Here is a 13,742-nt window from a genome sequence, read left to right on the forward strand (position 1 = left end):
ACCCCACTTTCTCACATTATAGCATAGAGGATCAGATTCCAACATAAAAACGCATAAAACATAACTGTCCTATTCCATTTTGCAAATGAAAAGTTGGAAAAAGACATACTTCAACAGCTGCTGATGGTTGATGTGGACTCTCATCTGATGGATAGCGTCTTTTCTCATTTTCAACAATCTGGGGAAAATGGTAGATTACATTTCAATATGCGGATTTTCAAATATGTAGGCTGGGAGACATTGTGACTCCATTTCATTATGTTTAAAACCTCAATTTGTGGCCTGATGTATTTGTAGTCATCTATGTTGATAAATAGTCAAGATGTGGTCTGATGTGTTGTTCTTACAGATGATGGTTGTGTATAAAAAGGGAAAGTAAACTATTGTTCCGTCCTTGGCTCTTCTTCCTCTAGCCTTGACCAACAAGTCTGGATTCTTTATCTCCAATTTACAATAATCATGGAGTGGGTAAGATTTAAAATCTTAGTTTTGTAACATGTTTGTCTTGTAATATTCTTGCCCTAATTTAACTCAAATAACTTCAATTCCAACAGATTTGGATGACATAGATAGAATGTGCAGTTTACTCTTCCATCAGACCAAGGGCCATAGTTTTGTCCTTTCTATTTATTACATTTTCAAACCAGGCTCGTTACTTTAGTTTTAATCTGTATTTGGTAGCATGATAAATATGATTTCTTTTCATTGTGCGCCTTTTTTCCATTTCCTTGCTATCATGCACAACAATGTAAGCTATTCTATTAAGCAACCATGGAGCAAGGCAGAAGACAACTAGAAAAATGGCTAACGTTATGGATGAGGCAGAGGGAGTTAGCAATGTCGACATGACTGAGAATAGAGGCATTCCTGATCACCCATGGCCATAGATATGAGGGAGATGTTTGAAATTGTCGGCGTCAAAAAGGATTCCTTGGAGAATGAAATACATGTCTAGTGTCTTTTTGTATTCTATCCTGTGAGGTTAGGGTTGCCAACTGTCCCGTATTAGCCGGGATGTCCCTTATATTGGGCCTAATTAATTTGTCCCCATACGTGACCGCCCTTGTCCTGAATATTGACTGCTAAGCTGATCTAACCATTGACTGATACAACAGTGCTGATCACAATAGAAGAGAATGGATGATGTGAGGTGTCGTGATCAATCACAGCCCCCCCACGTGCATCAGTATACGTTAAGTAAATGCGCCAAATAGCTATCATTATAAAAAATGGCTTAAAACTGTCGGCATATATTCACACAAAACCTTACCCGCACTGCTGCGGCAGGCCACCTTTTGTCCCGTATTTTATAGTGACAAAGTTGGCAACCCTACGTGAGGTCCAGTTAACAGCGTGACACTAAAAGAAGCAGTAGAAATGGCTACATTTTACTGAAGTATATGTCAGAGCCTTCTTTACTTTTACTTGTGAAAAGGTGTAGTCAATACTTTTACGAGAGTATTTTTCAACATGAGTATCGGTACTTCTACTTAGGTGAATGTATACTTTTGCCATCTCAGATTTTTGGCCAATATATCAAAGAACTTATATACTAGAAATGCATATGTTGTTTGAATTTGTTTGTTGAAAAGTTCAATTTAAAGCTTAATATACAACAAAAAAGTTCTAATGAAGTCTGGTAAATAAAATATTAAATTCAAGCAACGTTCCAAGTTCAACACTGAAAGCAAGTCGTCAGCACTGATGAACTGAAGCTAAACGTCATGAAGGCTGAACGACATGGAGGGTGAAAGACTTGGTACCTGGTGCTAGACAGGGCCATGTAGCCGGTGTTTCCCAGGTTGACCAAGCCTCGGGCAAGATGCTCCATGGACGGCCTGGAAGGGGCGCTGGGGGCCAGGGCTTGGAGTTTGAAGTGGGGGTCTACACAGCATGGGGCTGCAGGGAAGCCTCGCATCTGTCTCTTTAACTGTCTGCGCACAGCAACTACATCATGCCACCTGAGGAAGACGGGCCGAGGTGTATTACTGTACCAAAAAAAAAAAAACTTTGACAGAAGTCCAATTCACAACAATAAAGTAACACAATTAGTGTGTTACTTTAGTCTATCAATCAAATGCAATTTAGAATTCATGATTGCCTTCTGATGTATTTGTGTATACGCTGTAGCTCCACTTGCAAAACTTCCTCTACCAAAAGGACAATCTCTTCTTTTAAAGTCTCGTCCACCAAGTTGGTACACACTTCGTCTGAGCAGCGAGCAACACATGTTGCCTTCTCTTCCAATGCAAGCCTGACAAAACAAAGACAGATATCACAAATTCAAAAGACAAAATGTTGAACGATTTATTTGAGCTAATTTCACAATCTCCATCACTCTTTATGTTTATGTCCCTCAATTTGTGACACCAAAACACACAAATTAAAATATCCTCCTATCTTGGGGGGGATGGAGGTTGGACACCAGTTTGGGATTTGACACCAGCATTTGACCTGGGTTGAGGATGTAGCTTACTGTATCTCCAAAGCAGCAGTCTCATGGATGCACTCGGTCAGAATCTCTTGACTGATCTTAGAAAAGAGGGAGTCGCTGAACTGGGCAACGAAGGCCTCATGCTCCTGCTTCTTCCTGACAGGGAGAGGAAAATGAAATAATAAAATATTAGGTTTTGAATTTGATTAGTATTAAGATTTTGCATGTAATGTGACAAAGATAGATACATAAACACCACAAGTACAAACTGCTCAGGTCAGATTCAATCACCTTTGGTTACATAACAGCCATTAACATAGCCGACAATATAAATTTGTTTCAATATTATACTATTACTACTGAATAAAAGGAAAGATGATTATGATTTCAACCTGACTTCCTCCATCTCGAGTTTCTTTGCTGTAGTGATCTCTTCTTCCAACTGAATCTCAAATGCAGACACCTCTTTGAGGACCTGCTCCACTACCTCACTTACCATCACTTCCACCTGCCCACTGCTCTCACTGAAAGCACAGATTTTGTATTAATTCAACAGATGCTGTTGCCAAACCTGACATACAAAATTGCATTTCGTGAGTGCAGCAGAAACTCAAGGCTTACAAGTGCACAGTTCCAAAAGTATCACAGTGACCAATGCTAAGGAACAAGTTACAAGACACAATGCAACAGAATGTCAGGATAAAATGCTACTTGCTGATACTTGCTGTGATTGTCTTTTCCTTTTATTGGTAAGGGTTTACAATACACACCATAGTCTGTGGAAGTCTGCACTTACTTGAGAGCAGACATGGCATAGTCTGCCCCTGCTCTGGCAACCTCAGACACCACAGCCTCAAGCACTTCCTCCACCACACCCTCCAGCTCAACTAGGATGTCCTGGAGAAATTAAATGAGAAATATAAAAATATAAACAAGACAATGTAGACTATTCACAAAACTTCAGTCATATTGTCTTGCCTCATCAGAGTACACAGGCTCAGGTTTTGGTGGGGGTGATAGAGGTTGTATGGGCTGCAGCTGAGCCGCAGGCTGGACCAGCTGCTGGGGCTCTGAAATGTGGGTCAATGCACTGAGCTCCCCGTGCTCCCCCGTCTTGTCAACAACTGCAGGCTTGAGGGGCTCAGGGACGAGCTGGGGCTCCCCAAACAGCCTGGGCTCAGCCAGCATCTGGGGTCTGATTTCAGCCTCAGACTGGGCCTTGACCTCTGGCTCCAGGGCTAAAATTGGCACTGTCAAAACACAATGTGGTCACAGTGAGAAACAGTGAATAGTTTTTTAAGGTTTATTTATTAATCATTTCCAATGTTGATGTTTTTAATGTATACAGTTATTTTTACAGTTTATATAATCTACATTTTCTACAGTCTATATTTTTTTAATAGTCAGGCCATGGTTGGAAAAGAATTACAGCAAATGAAAAGGGGACAATTGTGTTATTGTTTTAAAAGCAATCAGCATTCTAATTATACGAGTTAATTTACAATTGGTTGGACAATACAAGACCACAAAAATGTACTGTGCTAGTTTATATTTTGCATAAATCCTTTACCTGCTGATCTCATGTGGCTGGTCCTGATGGTGGAGGTGGTGGGTTCTGCCAAGGGCCCAGTTCCCCGGTACTTATTGTGGGAGTCAAAGCTGCAGACTGGAGTGTGTTGGGTAGGATTAGGTAGTGGACCTCCGTTCACCACCTCCCCGATCAGCACGGTCCTCTTCCTCATGATGGCCTCTGACTTCCTCTGGAGCAGCGAAACATCCGGGTCCTGGAAGGTAGTCCGACTCAGCTCCACCATGCTGTGGGGTTCATATGCCCACAAACCATGGGTCAGCTCAGTTGAAGAGATTATTCCTCTAACTGCAGGGCTCAACGTAATTTTTTTTTGCCACTGGCCCCACTGAAACTTACTGGCCCAAAGACAATTTTTACTGCCCCCCCCCTCCAAAAGTTGTAATTTATCATTGTTACAACAAAACCAAAGACTTATAAGTTAGGTTATTCTGTTAACATGTTTAACCACTTATTAAACCCATCCTGGATAAAAAAAAAAAAAAAAAAAAAAAAAAAAAGGTAATAGTAGGGATGAGTTTTGATAAGATTTTAACAATTCCAATTCCTTATCAATTCCTGCTTATCGATTCGATTCCTTATCGATTCTCTCATCGATTCTTATTGGGCAAGGGGGGGGGGGGGGGGGGGGGAGAGCACAAATGGGTTTATGTACATTAATTTTTTTATATAATTTTATATAATGCTGCACACCATATACAGTATGTATACATACAGATTTACATTTTTCGGTTGCTATTCTTCTACACTTCTATTAGCTACGCTAGCTTAGCTATAGAATCTTCCATTTTCAGCCAAGGTCAAATCATATAATATGACAGTGTCAAACATCGGGCATTCTGTTAAACAATAAAAATGCTAAGTTTAATAATGGATTAAAAATCGATATGCTCAGTTTAATAATGGGTTAACACGACAACGCAAACGTTTGCTGATAACACACGCCCTCCGATAATTAACGTGAAGTGATCAATAATAGGAGAAATGCCATAGCTAAAATGTATGCGTCAAACGACGGGACAGAAGATAACTTGATCGACTATACACAATAAAGGCAAATTGCTTCACACAGTGACAAGTGGTTGTGATCACTTTTGAGGAGTTTAGCTCTACCTTGGATAGTTAGAGATGAAGCGCGAACGTTAGCTGCGCTGCTGCATGCATCGAACACATGACATTCCAGTAACTTCATTCCTTCACTTCATTCGTATTTGTTGTATTTCCTCCCTTCAACGAAATATACTTTTTTACACGCGTTACAAGTGGTGTTGTCATTTTGTTGTGTGAAATACAACCAAACTTTAGAACGCTTCTGCCTAGTTGCCATGTTTGCTGCAGTCTGAATAAACAATCAACGCTTGCGCATGCGCAACGGCACAGAGAACAGTTAGCAGAATCGTTAGAGTTTAGCTGACGATTCCAAGGTATCGGTTCACTGGGAACCGGTTGATACCCATCCCTAGGTAATAGTCAGCAAAACAATTGACTTTTAACCTCAAACATGACGTGCTCTCTCCTTGCTGACAGCCATCTCTGCACAACTGTCTGGCTGAAACTGTGAAACCTCTGGTTCCTCAATGTTAATATATAAAAGCTTCCATAGCATTTCATCAGTATGATACCGACTACCCAAGTCGACACCATTCTTCTGCTGCAGTTCAATAGCCCGGGGGAACGAGGCAAACGGCTGGCCCGTCTTAATTATGTGATATGCCGTTGTCATAAGTCGTGCAATAACACGATGGGCATCTGCATTTAAATTCCTGACCTGCATGTTCAACGGCCCGGAAGATGGATTGTCAACCACCCGCTGAGCTGTCACGCAAACCAGGTGCTGTCTGCTATAAGCATGGCTGGTCAGGGATTGTTTTCGAAAATTGTCGGTGCCTGTGTAAAAAGATCCACTTTTGTCTGCTTTATACGGGAACATACGACAGACGACACAGTGCATCTTAGTTCCATAGAAAAAGTTGCTTCCGTTTTAGCTCGTAGCTCTACTTTGCTGCCATCTTCACTTCAGTGTCTCGCGCTAGTTGTTAAATGTATTGAGATTAGAGAATTACAATTTGACAACCACTCGTCACTCACTACTCAACTCTTGATTGGCCAACGGTGCGCCCCACGAGCTGCAAAGTTATTTATGCACTTAGCAAAACATGCAGGATGTTAAGTTTTACAATGCGAATTCTTTTCTTCCAATTAACGCTTTGCAGTGGCCCGATCGGGACAGTGAGTTGCTAGTTTAACTGTCCCGACGTAACTTTTTACTGGTCCCGGGCCATCGTTATTGTCGAGCCCTGAACTGGATGGGGTGTCTTTGTGTGGGTAGATGGGGGAGTTGACTAACCCGTCACTGATATTAAGTCCATGCTGTTGGATGAAGTCTGTGGCCTCAGCTGTGTTACGAAACATGAGCATCCTCACCATGTCCTCGATGGGGAATATGGTTGACCTCTGGGAGCCCACGGTGTGAGCAATGTTAAGAGTCCTCAAAGCTTTACCCCTGACCTACCAATAAAAAAAACACAAACACCTGGAAAATGAGTGCAAAATACCTTGCGATTGATCATTTGTACAAGGTTGTGCCCCTGTAAAGTGGGTTCATAATTCTAAGTCTTCTACACGAATAACAGTCATGAAAAACAAACAATATGGTTTTCAGTAAATAAAGATGGAATCAATGTTCTGTTATTTGTCATATGGAGCACAAACTCTTTTCTTTATGTATAGTGATATTATATCATCAGACAAAAGATATCAATAAATCATTGCTTTTTTTTACTACTCTTAATTAAACCACTGCCCCTTACTTCGAGACTATAGGCAAGAACAATGCTCCAAATGTGCACTCTATGCTCAAAGATTCTGCTAATGGCAGTGAGGACTCCACATCTGGAAAATAAGCCAGTAGCGTATTAAACCACACAACATAAATGAGTGTGAGGGCTTGGTTCTGACCTGATTGAAATATCTGTGGAGGAGACAGCCGGATAGGTACGAGGCAGATTTCACAAGCTTGAAGAAGCGCACAAAGTTGTTACTATTAAGTGTAGCAAAGGCCTGGACCGCAAACTTCACCTCGGGAGAGTTCCGGACCTCGTCACGAAATTGCTGCACCTCCCTAAGTGGGAAAATAAATAACATGTTGCCAAATAACCACACACCGTGCCAGACATGAAACTCAAATCCAGCAAAAAGGTGTTGTCTTATTTGTGACTGACCGGAGAATGTCTCCATCATTTAGTTTGAGCAGAACATTGTACTGGCGGAATTCAGCCTCTTGGGGGCAGAAGACACCCCGATTGGCTAGGTCCTGGTACATCTCTTTAAGGCTCTGCATACACTTGGTCAGATTTTCGTTATTGATCTTAGCGTCAAAAGACATCATGGGCTCCTCGCACAGGTGGTGAGCACAGTGCACATGGAAGCGGGCACACTTCTCAATCAGTGACACTGTCAAAGGGTCACACAGGTGCTGTTGGGTAATGTCCTAGTAGGTAGAGAAATGATTTAGAGATGCATCAATACATGGGCCAAAACTAGGAGTAGTGGACAGGGATCTGAATTTAATAGCAACTTAATGACTTTAAAAACATACCATAACAGAAGATATTTTACTTTCACGTGAAGTGTATATTTTTTCTCCACATTTATTATCTGACATACAATTGAAGTTTCTACACATCACTTTTAACAATAGCAGAACTACAGTTTATTATGCAGAGCAGCCAAATAGGTTACCAAACTACTTTTTATAACATCATACCACATCCATGCCAGATGTGTTGATACTTTTTTATTATTACAAAGAACTATACTATAAATATATCCTCCAGTTCAGCATGTCTACAGAATCCAGTTACCATATGCATAGTATGCAAAGGCCCTGATGAGACTAGCCTATGTGGGCTTACCTTACGAATACCACGGGTCCTGTTCCACACAAAGTCATACCAGTCACGGTAATTGTCATGGCTCTGGTCCATGATCTGGCTGACCAGGTACTCCATGGTCATGCTGAGGACAGTAAGGGGCCGCAACTCATAGGGCAGGGGCTCCTCTTGGTCAGCTGACGACCGGCTGTATTCTTTGATGGCTGCCACGTGGTCCACCTGCTCAGGATGAGTAAGATGGCATGCAAGACGGCACACAATAGTATATTACAAAGACCTAATCAACTACAACTGATGAGGTAGGCTTAGATAATGGAATAGAATTTCTATAATTTAATCATTAGTGATTTGACTAAGTTCTGTCGTAGAATTTCCAGTAGGATGAATCACTTCACCATCTCTGTGTTGGGGATGACCTCATAAGCGCTGAGCTGGTTGCGCGTTTCTCTCATGTAGCGCTCCTTCTCTGGACACATGTCTGGACACGTCCCCACAAACACCTTTGACAGGTCCAGGTCTGTCCGTTTGGGCCGACCTGAGCCACCACACAATAGATCAGCCACATCTTCCTCTCTTAACTAGCATGACATGCCCACTGGTCACTAGTGCTTTGACATCAAGTCAACCAGTCCACCCAGGATGGTTACTTTGTGGGCATTGTTACTAGTGATATGGTGCAGTTACAAATTGTGCTCTCCCGATTAGCTACAGACCATGTGAATTTTATTTGCATGAACAGATTTCAGTGTTTTTTCTCTGCCCTTACTGAAGATGTAGAAACATGCAGTCAGCCAATGTAATGATTAGTTAAATTATATCATGGTCCTATAAAACCTATGACCAGTGAACTGGGAGCGTCGCAGAAGACAGACAAATTTACCTTGACGCAGGATCTTGTCCCTTTGTTCCAAGAGGCGGTACTTCTCCTCAGCTGTGTCTGCCTGCTGGCCAATCAGGTGGAGGAGGGAAGAGGGAACGGAGCAGTTTGAGACTTGTCCCTCTGAACTAGTTTCCAGTTGAGGTTCACTGTCAAACTGGAAAGACTTGGCAACAGATGACTTCTTCCCTGGTGAACTGAAAAGACGAGACCTTTTTGTGATGTACAGATATTTTTTTACAATAAACTGCTGTCTGTCAATCTCACAAAACAAATTCTTGAAATCAAACTATGTTTATTTGGTTACCTGAAATTGATGGATGCAGTGCTGCTCACAGTGGGAACTTTGGGTGGGGGTCTTCTCAGTGGGGAAGACAGTAAGCCCCCCAGTCTAGAGCCTGTGGTCTGTGGCTTCTCTCTTTCTGGTGGTCTCTCGCCTTTGTTCCCTGTAGCTGAAACAACAATGAAATGCATGACAAATATATTTGAAATAGATAGGCAGGGAGGCAAAAGCTTTTCCAAAATAAGTCCTTATTGACACGAAACACTGATTCACTGTCATTTTGGTAAAAAAAAAAAAAAAGATATTAGACTTACTTATTTTTTTTCTTTGCCAGAAGATAAGTAGCTCATGTTTGTGCAGAATTTTGCCTTTCTTTTTTGCCTTTGCTGCTGATGTCTAAATGCAAAATGTTCCAGAGGAATGTGTGAGGAATTAGTGTGCAATAAAATGGTATGATTCATATAGTCAAATAGCAGAAAAAACAAAGAAATGTGCAATCATTTACTGTAAATGCAATGTAATATTGTCATACATAAGCAAACATTTTGGTTATAGCTAGCTCTGAAGGAGACAACTTTGCTCTCACATGATCTTGGAAGTGCACAGTCGCCAGATTCTTTTGAGGCCGGCACATAATCCTACAAATTTTCCCAAAGCGGCCAAAGTGCTTTTCAAGAATGTCTTTCTTGTTGAGGTTGGCTGGGACATTCTTGCACTGGATGTTAGTGGCATCTGTAGGAGACAAGCCCCCTAGGCTATCAATGCTGTCCCTACGTTGGGCTCGCCTCACAGGGGTCTTGGTTTCAGGCTCTTTGTCAGGGGTTTCCACTGACCCTTGAAAAGGATAAAACGTAAAACAATTATAATAGCACAACAGCATTGTGTTTAATATTCTTGTTAAACATTGAATACAATCCTTTTAAAAGTAAAGCCAGGTAAATTATCCTGGATCTAGATCTGTCAGGCATCAAACCTATTCACAAATATTGTGTCCTGGAGTGGTCTTTAGTCTAACTATTGGATTTGTCTACATGATTTAAAATCTTGGCTATCAGACATGTGGGAACTATGTAATTTAATTGTGCAAACTTGTTAAAAATGCTTTAGGCCAGACTGACAAAGGAGGAGAAACATAAACCACACAGACAGCTATATTTATGACAAACTACAATCCTCTAGCATTATTAGAAACCACATCTCCTTCTGCTACAGAGGGCAGTAAATATGTAGCAACCTAAAATATATATATTAGGGCTTACCTTTCTCCTCCGCTTTCTCTTTAGTCTCTCTCATGAGAACTGATCCACTGGCCTGCGTTGCGGTTTTGTGGGTCCTCAGGGCCAGCGTGTCTGCAATCTCCTTCTCCCCCAACTCTGGTTGCTGCAGCTCCCCCTCTTTCAAAAGCTCCCCCCGCACCACATTGCCCGTAGACTTCATTAGCCCTGACATGGCGCTACGGAAGAGCCCACCCATCGGAGCACGGGACCTCAGGAGGGGTCTTTTTGGAGGGTGTCTGGGCTCGTCTGTACCAGCCTGTGAGTACTCTGCATTGGTTGGATTTCCTGCAGAAGTACCAGGACCCACAGGCTCCTCCTTTCGCTTGGTCCCTTTCCCTAGCCTGCTGAAAACAGTCGGCTCAAAAGCACTCTCTTGGTCATCATCTCTCTCCTCAGTGCTCACTGGGCCCTCCGTTTTGGCTTTGGAGTCCCTAAATGCCAAGGTGTTATCTGAAATGGCTCTTCCAAAATGAGCCATCGGTGGTATTGGTTGGGAAAGGATGACTTTCGGCACAAAGCTGAAGGAAGATGGGGTTCTGGGGGCTGACTGCTGGCAGCCAGCTTCTGTGCTCACATTGGTGTTGGTATTGTATGGAGTGCCTGGTTGGGAGAAGGTGAACTGCAGCGTGCTGGAGGTGGCAGTGGTGGTGAGGGGGTCATTCTGGCCGATACCACCGCTGGGAGCAGAGATGGTGGGAGCTGCCGCTGGCTGTGAGAAGCTGAAGCCAACAGGATCATTGGTCAGCAGACAGAAGCCAGAACTAGTGGACCCACTGCTGTCCATTCCATTTGATGATGGCTGGGAATCACTGCTAATGGGCATTTCTGATGCAGCAGTAGGCAGAGGGTTGGCAGGCTCAGGGCTAACACTGAAGATGGGCTTGAACAATGCCTCATTGCATGGTTTAAAGCTGAAATCTGATGTCCGGAATCCTATGTTGTGAACTGCACTGGGAGCTGTGCCAAAGGAGATGGGTGTGGTGCGTGGAAGTCCAAAGGGAGTCTGACTGCAGCTCATGGGCTGCCCGGACCCAGAAGAGGGGGTAGTTCCAGATGACACCTGGGAAGTTCCAGATGGGAGGCTGAAACCTTGGGTCTGCTGCCCAAACTCAGAGGGCAGCAGACCCAAGGCAGATGTTTGTCCAAATGCAGGGGTCTGTCCAAATACAGAACTCTGAATGTTCCCAGTTACCTGTCCATATGATGGCGGAGGACCACTAAATCCAGTGCTACTCTGTCCCAACAAGGTCTGGCCAAAGGCTGGAGGTTGGGTCATTGTGGAAAATGTAGAGGATGGTGAAGAAGCATGGTCAAGCCCACCCCTGTTCTCAAATAGAGAGCTCTGCCCCAGAGACAGTCCCTGCCCAAAGGCAGGTGATTGCCCAAACATGGAGGTTTGTTCTGAGGTCAGACCAAAGGCTGATGGCTGACTGAAGGCAGATGACTGCCCAAACGTCGCAGTTTGCCCGAAACTTGTCCCCTGGGAAGAGGTAGTGGATCCTGGCTGTCCAAAAGACTGGAACATGCCCGTCTTGTTAGGGGACTGGAAAGCTCCACCTTGTGGTCTTCCAAACAGACTGTTATGATTCATTATAACAATTAAAGTATTTCCGTGAGGACTTAAGGCTCTGAAAAGGTGGTGGCTATTGTTGATGGAAGAAATTATGAATGTATTTTTGTTAAAAGGCACGTAGTTGTGCAAAAACACGAGTAGAAACACCAACCAAAATGTGTCACACCATCCAAGTCAACCGAATCTTTCAACGTTTGGAGTCAGCAAAATTCAAAGGACCTGAATTCAACGGCAGCAAACAATTGGTAGAACAAATACATTTCATCAATGCCCAAAGTAGAGATACATACAACAACAAAAATTCGGCTAAATGTTTGTACTCAAAATGATTTGCAATTGACGCACACGTTGTACAGGCGCACTAGCCTAATACGTTTCTTGAAACATCTAGCGTAACACAGCATTTTGATTCTAAGGCAACAAATCTCACCATGCCTAAACCAGCTTCGGAATCGTTAAGCTCAACTACTAAAGCCATTTTGGTTTCTTGGAGCGGTAGGCTTTCGGTACAGTATGCCTACTAGCATCTGAGCTAGCGAGCAAAAAAATAGTAATCTGGTATTCGCGAATAGTGATTCAGTGTAGCTAGTACATTAACATAATATATCGTAGTACATTTCTAATTTAAAAAAAGGATTACTTAACCTCATACGATGGCCCTTCGCAACGTAACGTTAGAACATAGCTCCTGATATTTCTAAATCCTCCACGAATCAAATGTTCACGATAGAATACATAAACATGGCGTCCGCGATATTTTGAAAACTTACGGTAGTTTTTGTCCAACTTTCCAGCTTTAGATTAGCAACCTATTAAACATGATCATTTTTGAATGACATTGTTCTACTTTCACGTCACTCTCCTTAATTTAAATCCCTTTTATACCTTGTAAGGCAGGGAACTACAACTTTGAATCTCATTAACAACCCAGTAACGGAAACGTTGCTGTATATAGGCCATGTTTATAACTTCCGGCCTCGAGTCCTAAAAAGCATTTCCGGTTTTGCCGATTCGCATTCAGAATAAGAGCAAAGAGTGTGCTTCTAGGTCCATGTAAATCCGTGTATCATTCGTTCTTTCATTTTTCAATTGATAAACCAAAAACCAAAAATTATTCGTTTTTCCGTTATTCAATTGAGAAACCAAAAACGAGAAACCAAAAACGATTGTTTTTCTTGTTGAGAAACCAAAATCCAAAAACCAAATCCAAAAACGGGGCACTGACCGAAATTTTGTTTTGGGTGAACCGGAAGTTGTGACCCAAATGACTTCTTCGTGTATTCCACTAATGTCTCTTAATCTAGATAGCCTACTCAAACAATCATGGAGAGTTTTATATTGTTTAGAGCAGGGGTCGGCAACCCGCGGCTCTAGAGCCGCATGCGGCTCTTTAGCGCCGCCCTAGTGGCTCCCTGGAGCTTTTTCAAAAATATGAAAATGGAAAAAGATGGTGTGAACATATGTTTTGTTTTAATTATTAAAACAGAAATGTTGAAAAAATATTTATTATACACATTTTTACAGCAAAATGTGTATGTGTATAATAAATATTTTATTTCAACATTTCTGTCAACGAAGATTTACGTCATAGCCTACGACACACGTTTCTTTCAGCTCGGCGTAGTGCCAGACAGGTGGCTGTTGCAAACAAACCGGCGGGTGTGTCATGGGCCATGGATCCCAAAGGGAAAAAGAGAAAGATAGCTGAGGAGAACAGAGGATTCAACCGTGTTTGGACCGAATCATTTGCTTTCATTGTCAATGCGGAAGGATTGCCTGCATGTTTGCTTTGTAATGAGAAGTTGTCAAATAACAAA

The 13,742-nt window shown here is 42.4% G+C and overlaps 1 protein-coding gene across 12 annotated transcripts in view; it reads right to left on the reverse strand.

The window, feature by feature from the left end:
• The window catches only part of mcm3ap (minichromosome maintenance complex component 3 associated protein), a 35,288-nt gene extending 22,450 nt beyond the window's left edge, over positions 1 to 12,838 (reverse strand). For 4 of the 12 annotated variants that reach the window (XM_067255009.1, XM_067254997.1, XM_067255043.1 and 1 more), the window contains exons 1-19: positions 12,696 to 12,838; positions 10,335 to 12,144; positions 9,662 to 9,909; positions 9,390 to 9,471; positions 9,100 to 9,244; positions 8,796 to 8,989; positions 8,311 to 8,450; positions 7,937 to 8,134; positions 7,244 to 7,512; positions 6,981 to 7,143; positions 6,370 to 6,530; positions 4,005 to 4,249; positions 3,413 to 3,684; positions 3,231 to 3,331; positions 2,827 to 2,958; positions 2,477 to 2,590; positions 2,102 to 2,254; positions 1,764 to 1,988; positions 110 to 178 (exon numbers count right to left, since the gene is read on the reverse strand). In XM_067255009.1, coding sequence (XP_067111110.1) covers positions 110 to 178; positions 1,764 to 1,988; positions 2,102 to 2,254; positions 2,477 to 2,590; positions 2,827 to 2,958; positions 3,231 to 3,331; positions 3,413 to 3,684; positions 4,005 to 4,249; positions 6,370 to 6,530; positions 6,981 to 7,143; positions 7,244 to 7,512; positions 7,937 to 8,134; positions 8,311 to 8,450; positions 8,796 to 8,989; positions 9,100 to 9,244; positions 9,390 to 9,471; positions 9,662 to 9,909; positions 10,335 to 11,943 — 4,520 coding nt within the window. In that variant the 5' untranslated portion in view covers positions 11,944 to 12,144; positions 12,696 to 12,838. Of the gene's footprint in view, positions 1 to 109; positions 179 to 1,763; positions 1,989 to 2,101; positions 2,255 to 2,476; positions 2,591 to 2,826; positions 2,959 to 3,230; positions 3,332 to 3,412; positions 3,685 to 4,004; positions 4,250 to 6,369; positions 6,531 to 6,980; positions 7,144 to 7,243; positions 7,513 to 7,936; positions 8,135 to 8,310; positions 8,451 to 8,795; positions 8,990 to 9,099; positions 9,245 to 9,389; positions 9,472 to 9,661; positions 9,910 to 10,334 lie in introns of all 12 variants that reach the window. The other 8 variants (XM_067255064.1, XM_067255023.1, XM_067255050.1 and 5 more) reach the window with 8 other exon arrangements.
• Between the last annotated feature and the right edge of the window lie 904 nt (positions 12,839 to 13,742).

The sequence above is a fragment of the Osmerus mordax genome, chromosome 2 (genome assembly GCF_038355195.1).
Source record: "Osmerus mordax isolate fOsmMor3 chromosome 2, fOsmMor3.pri, whole genome shotgun sequence".
Classification (NCBI taxonomy): Eukaryota; Metazoa; Chordata; class Actinopteri; order Osmeriformes; family Osmeridae; genus Osmerus; species Osmerus mordax.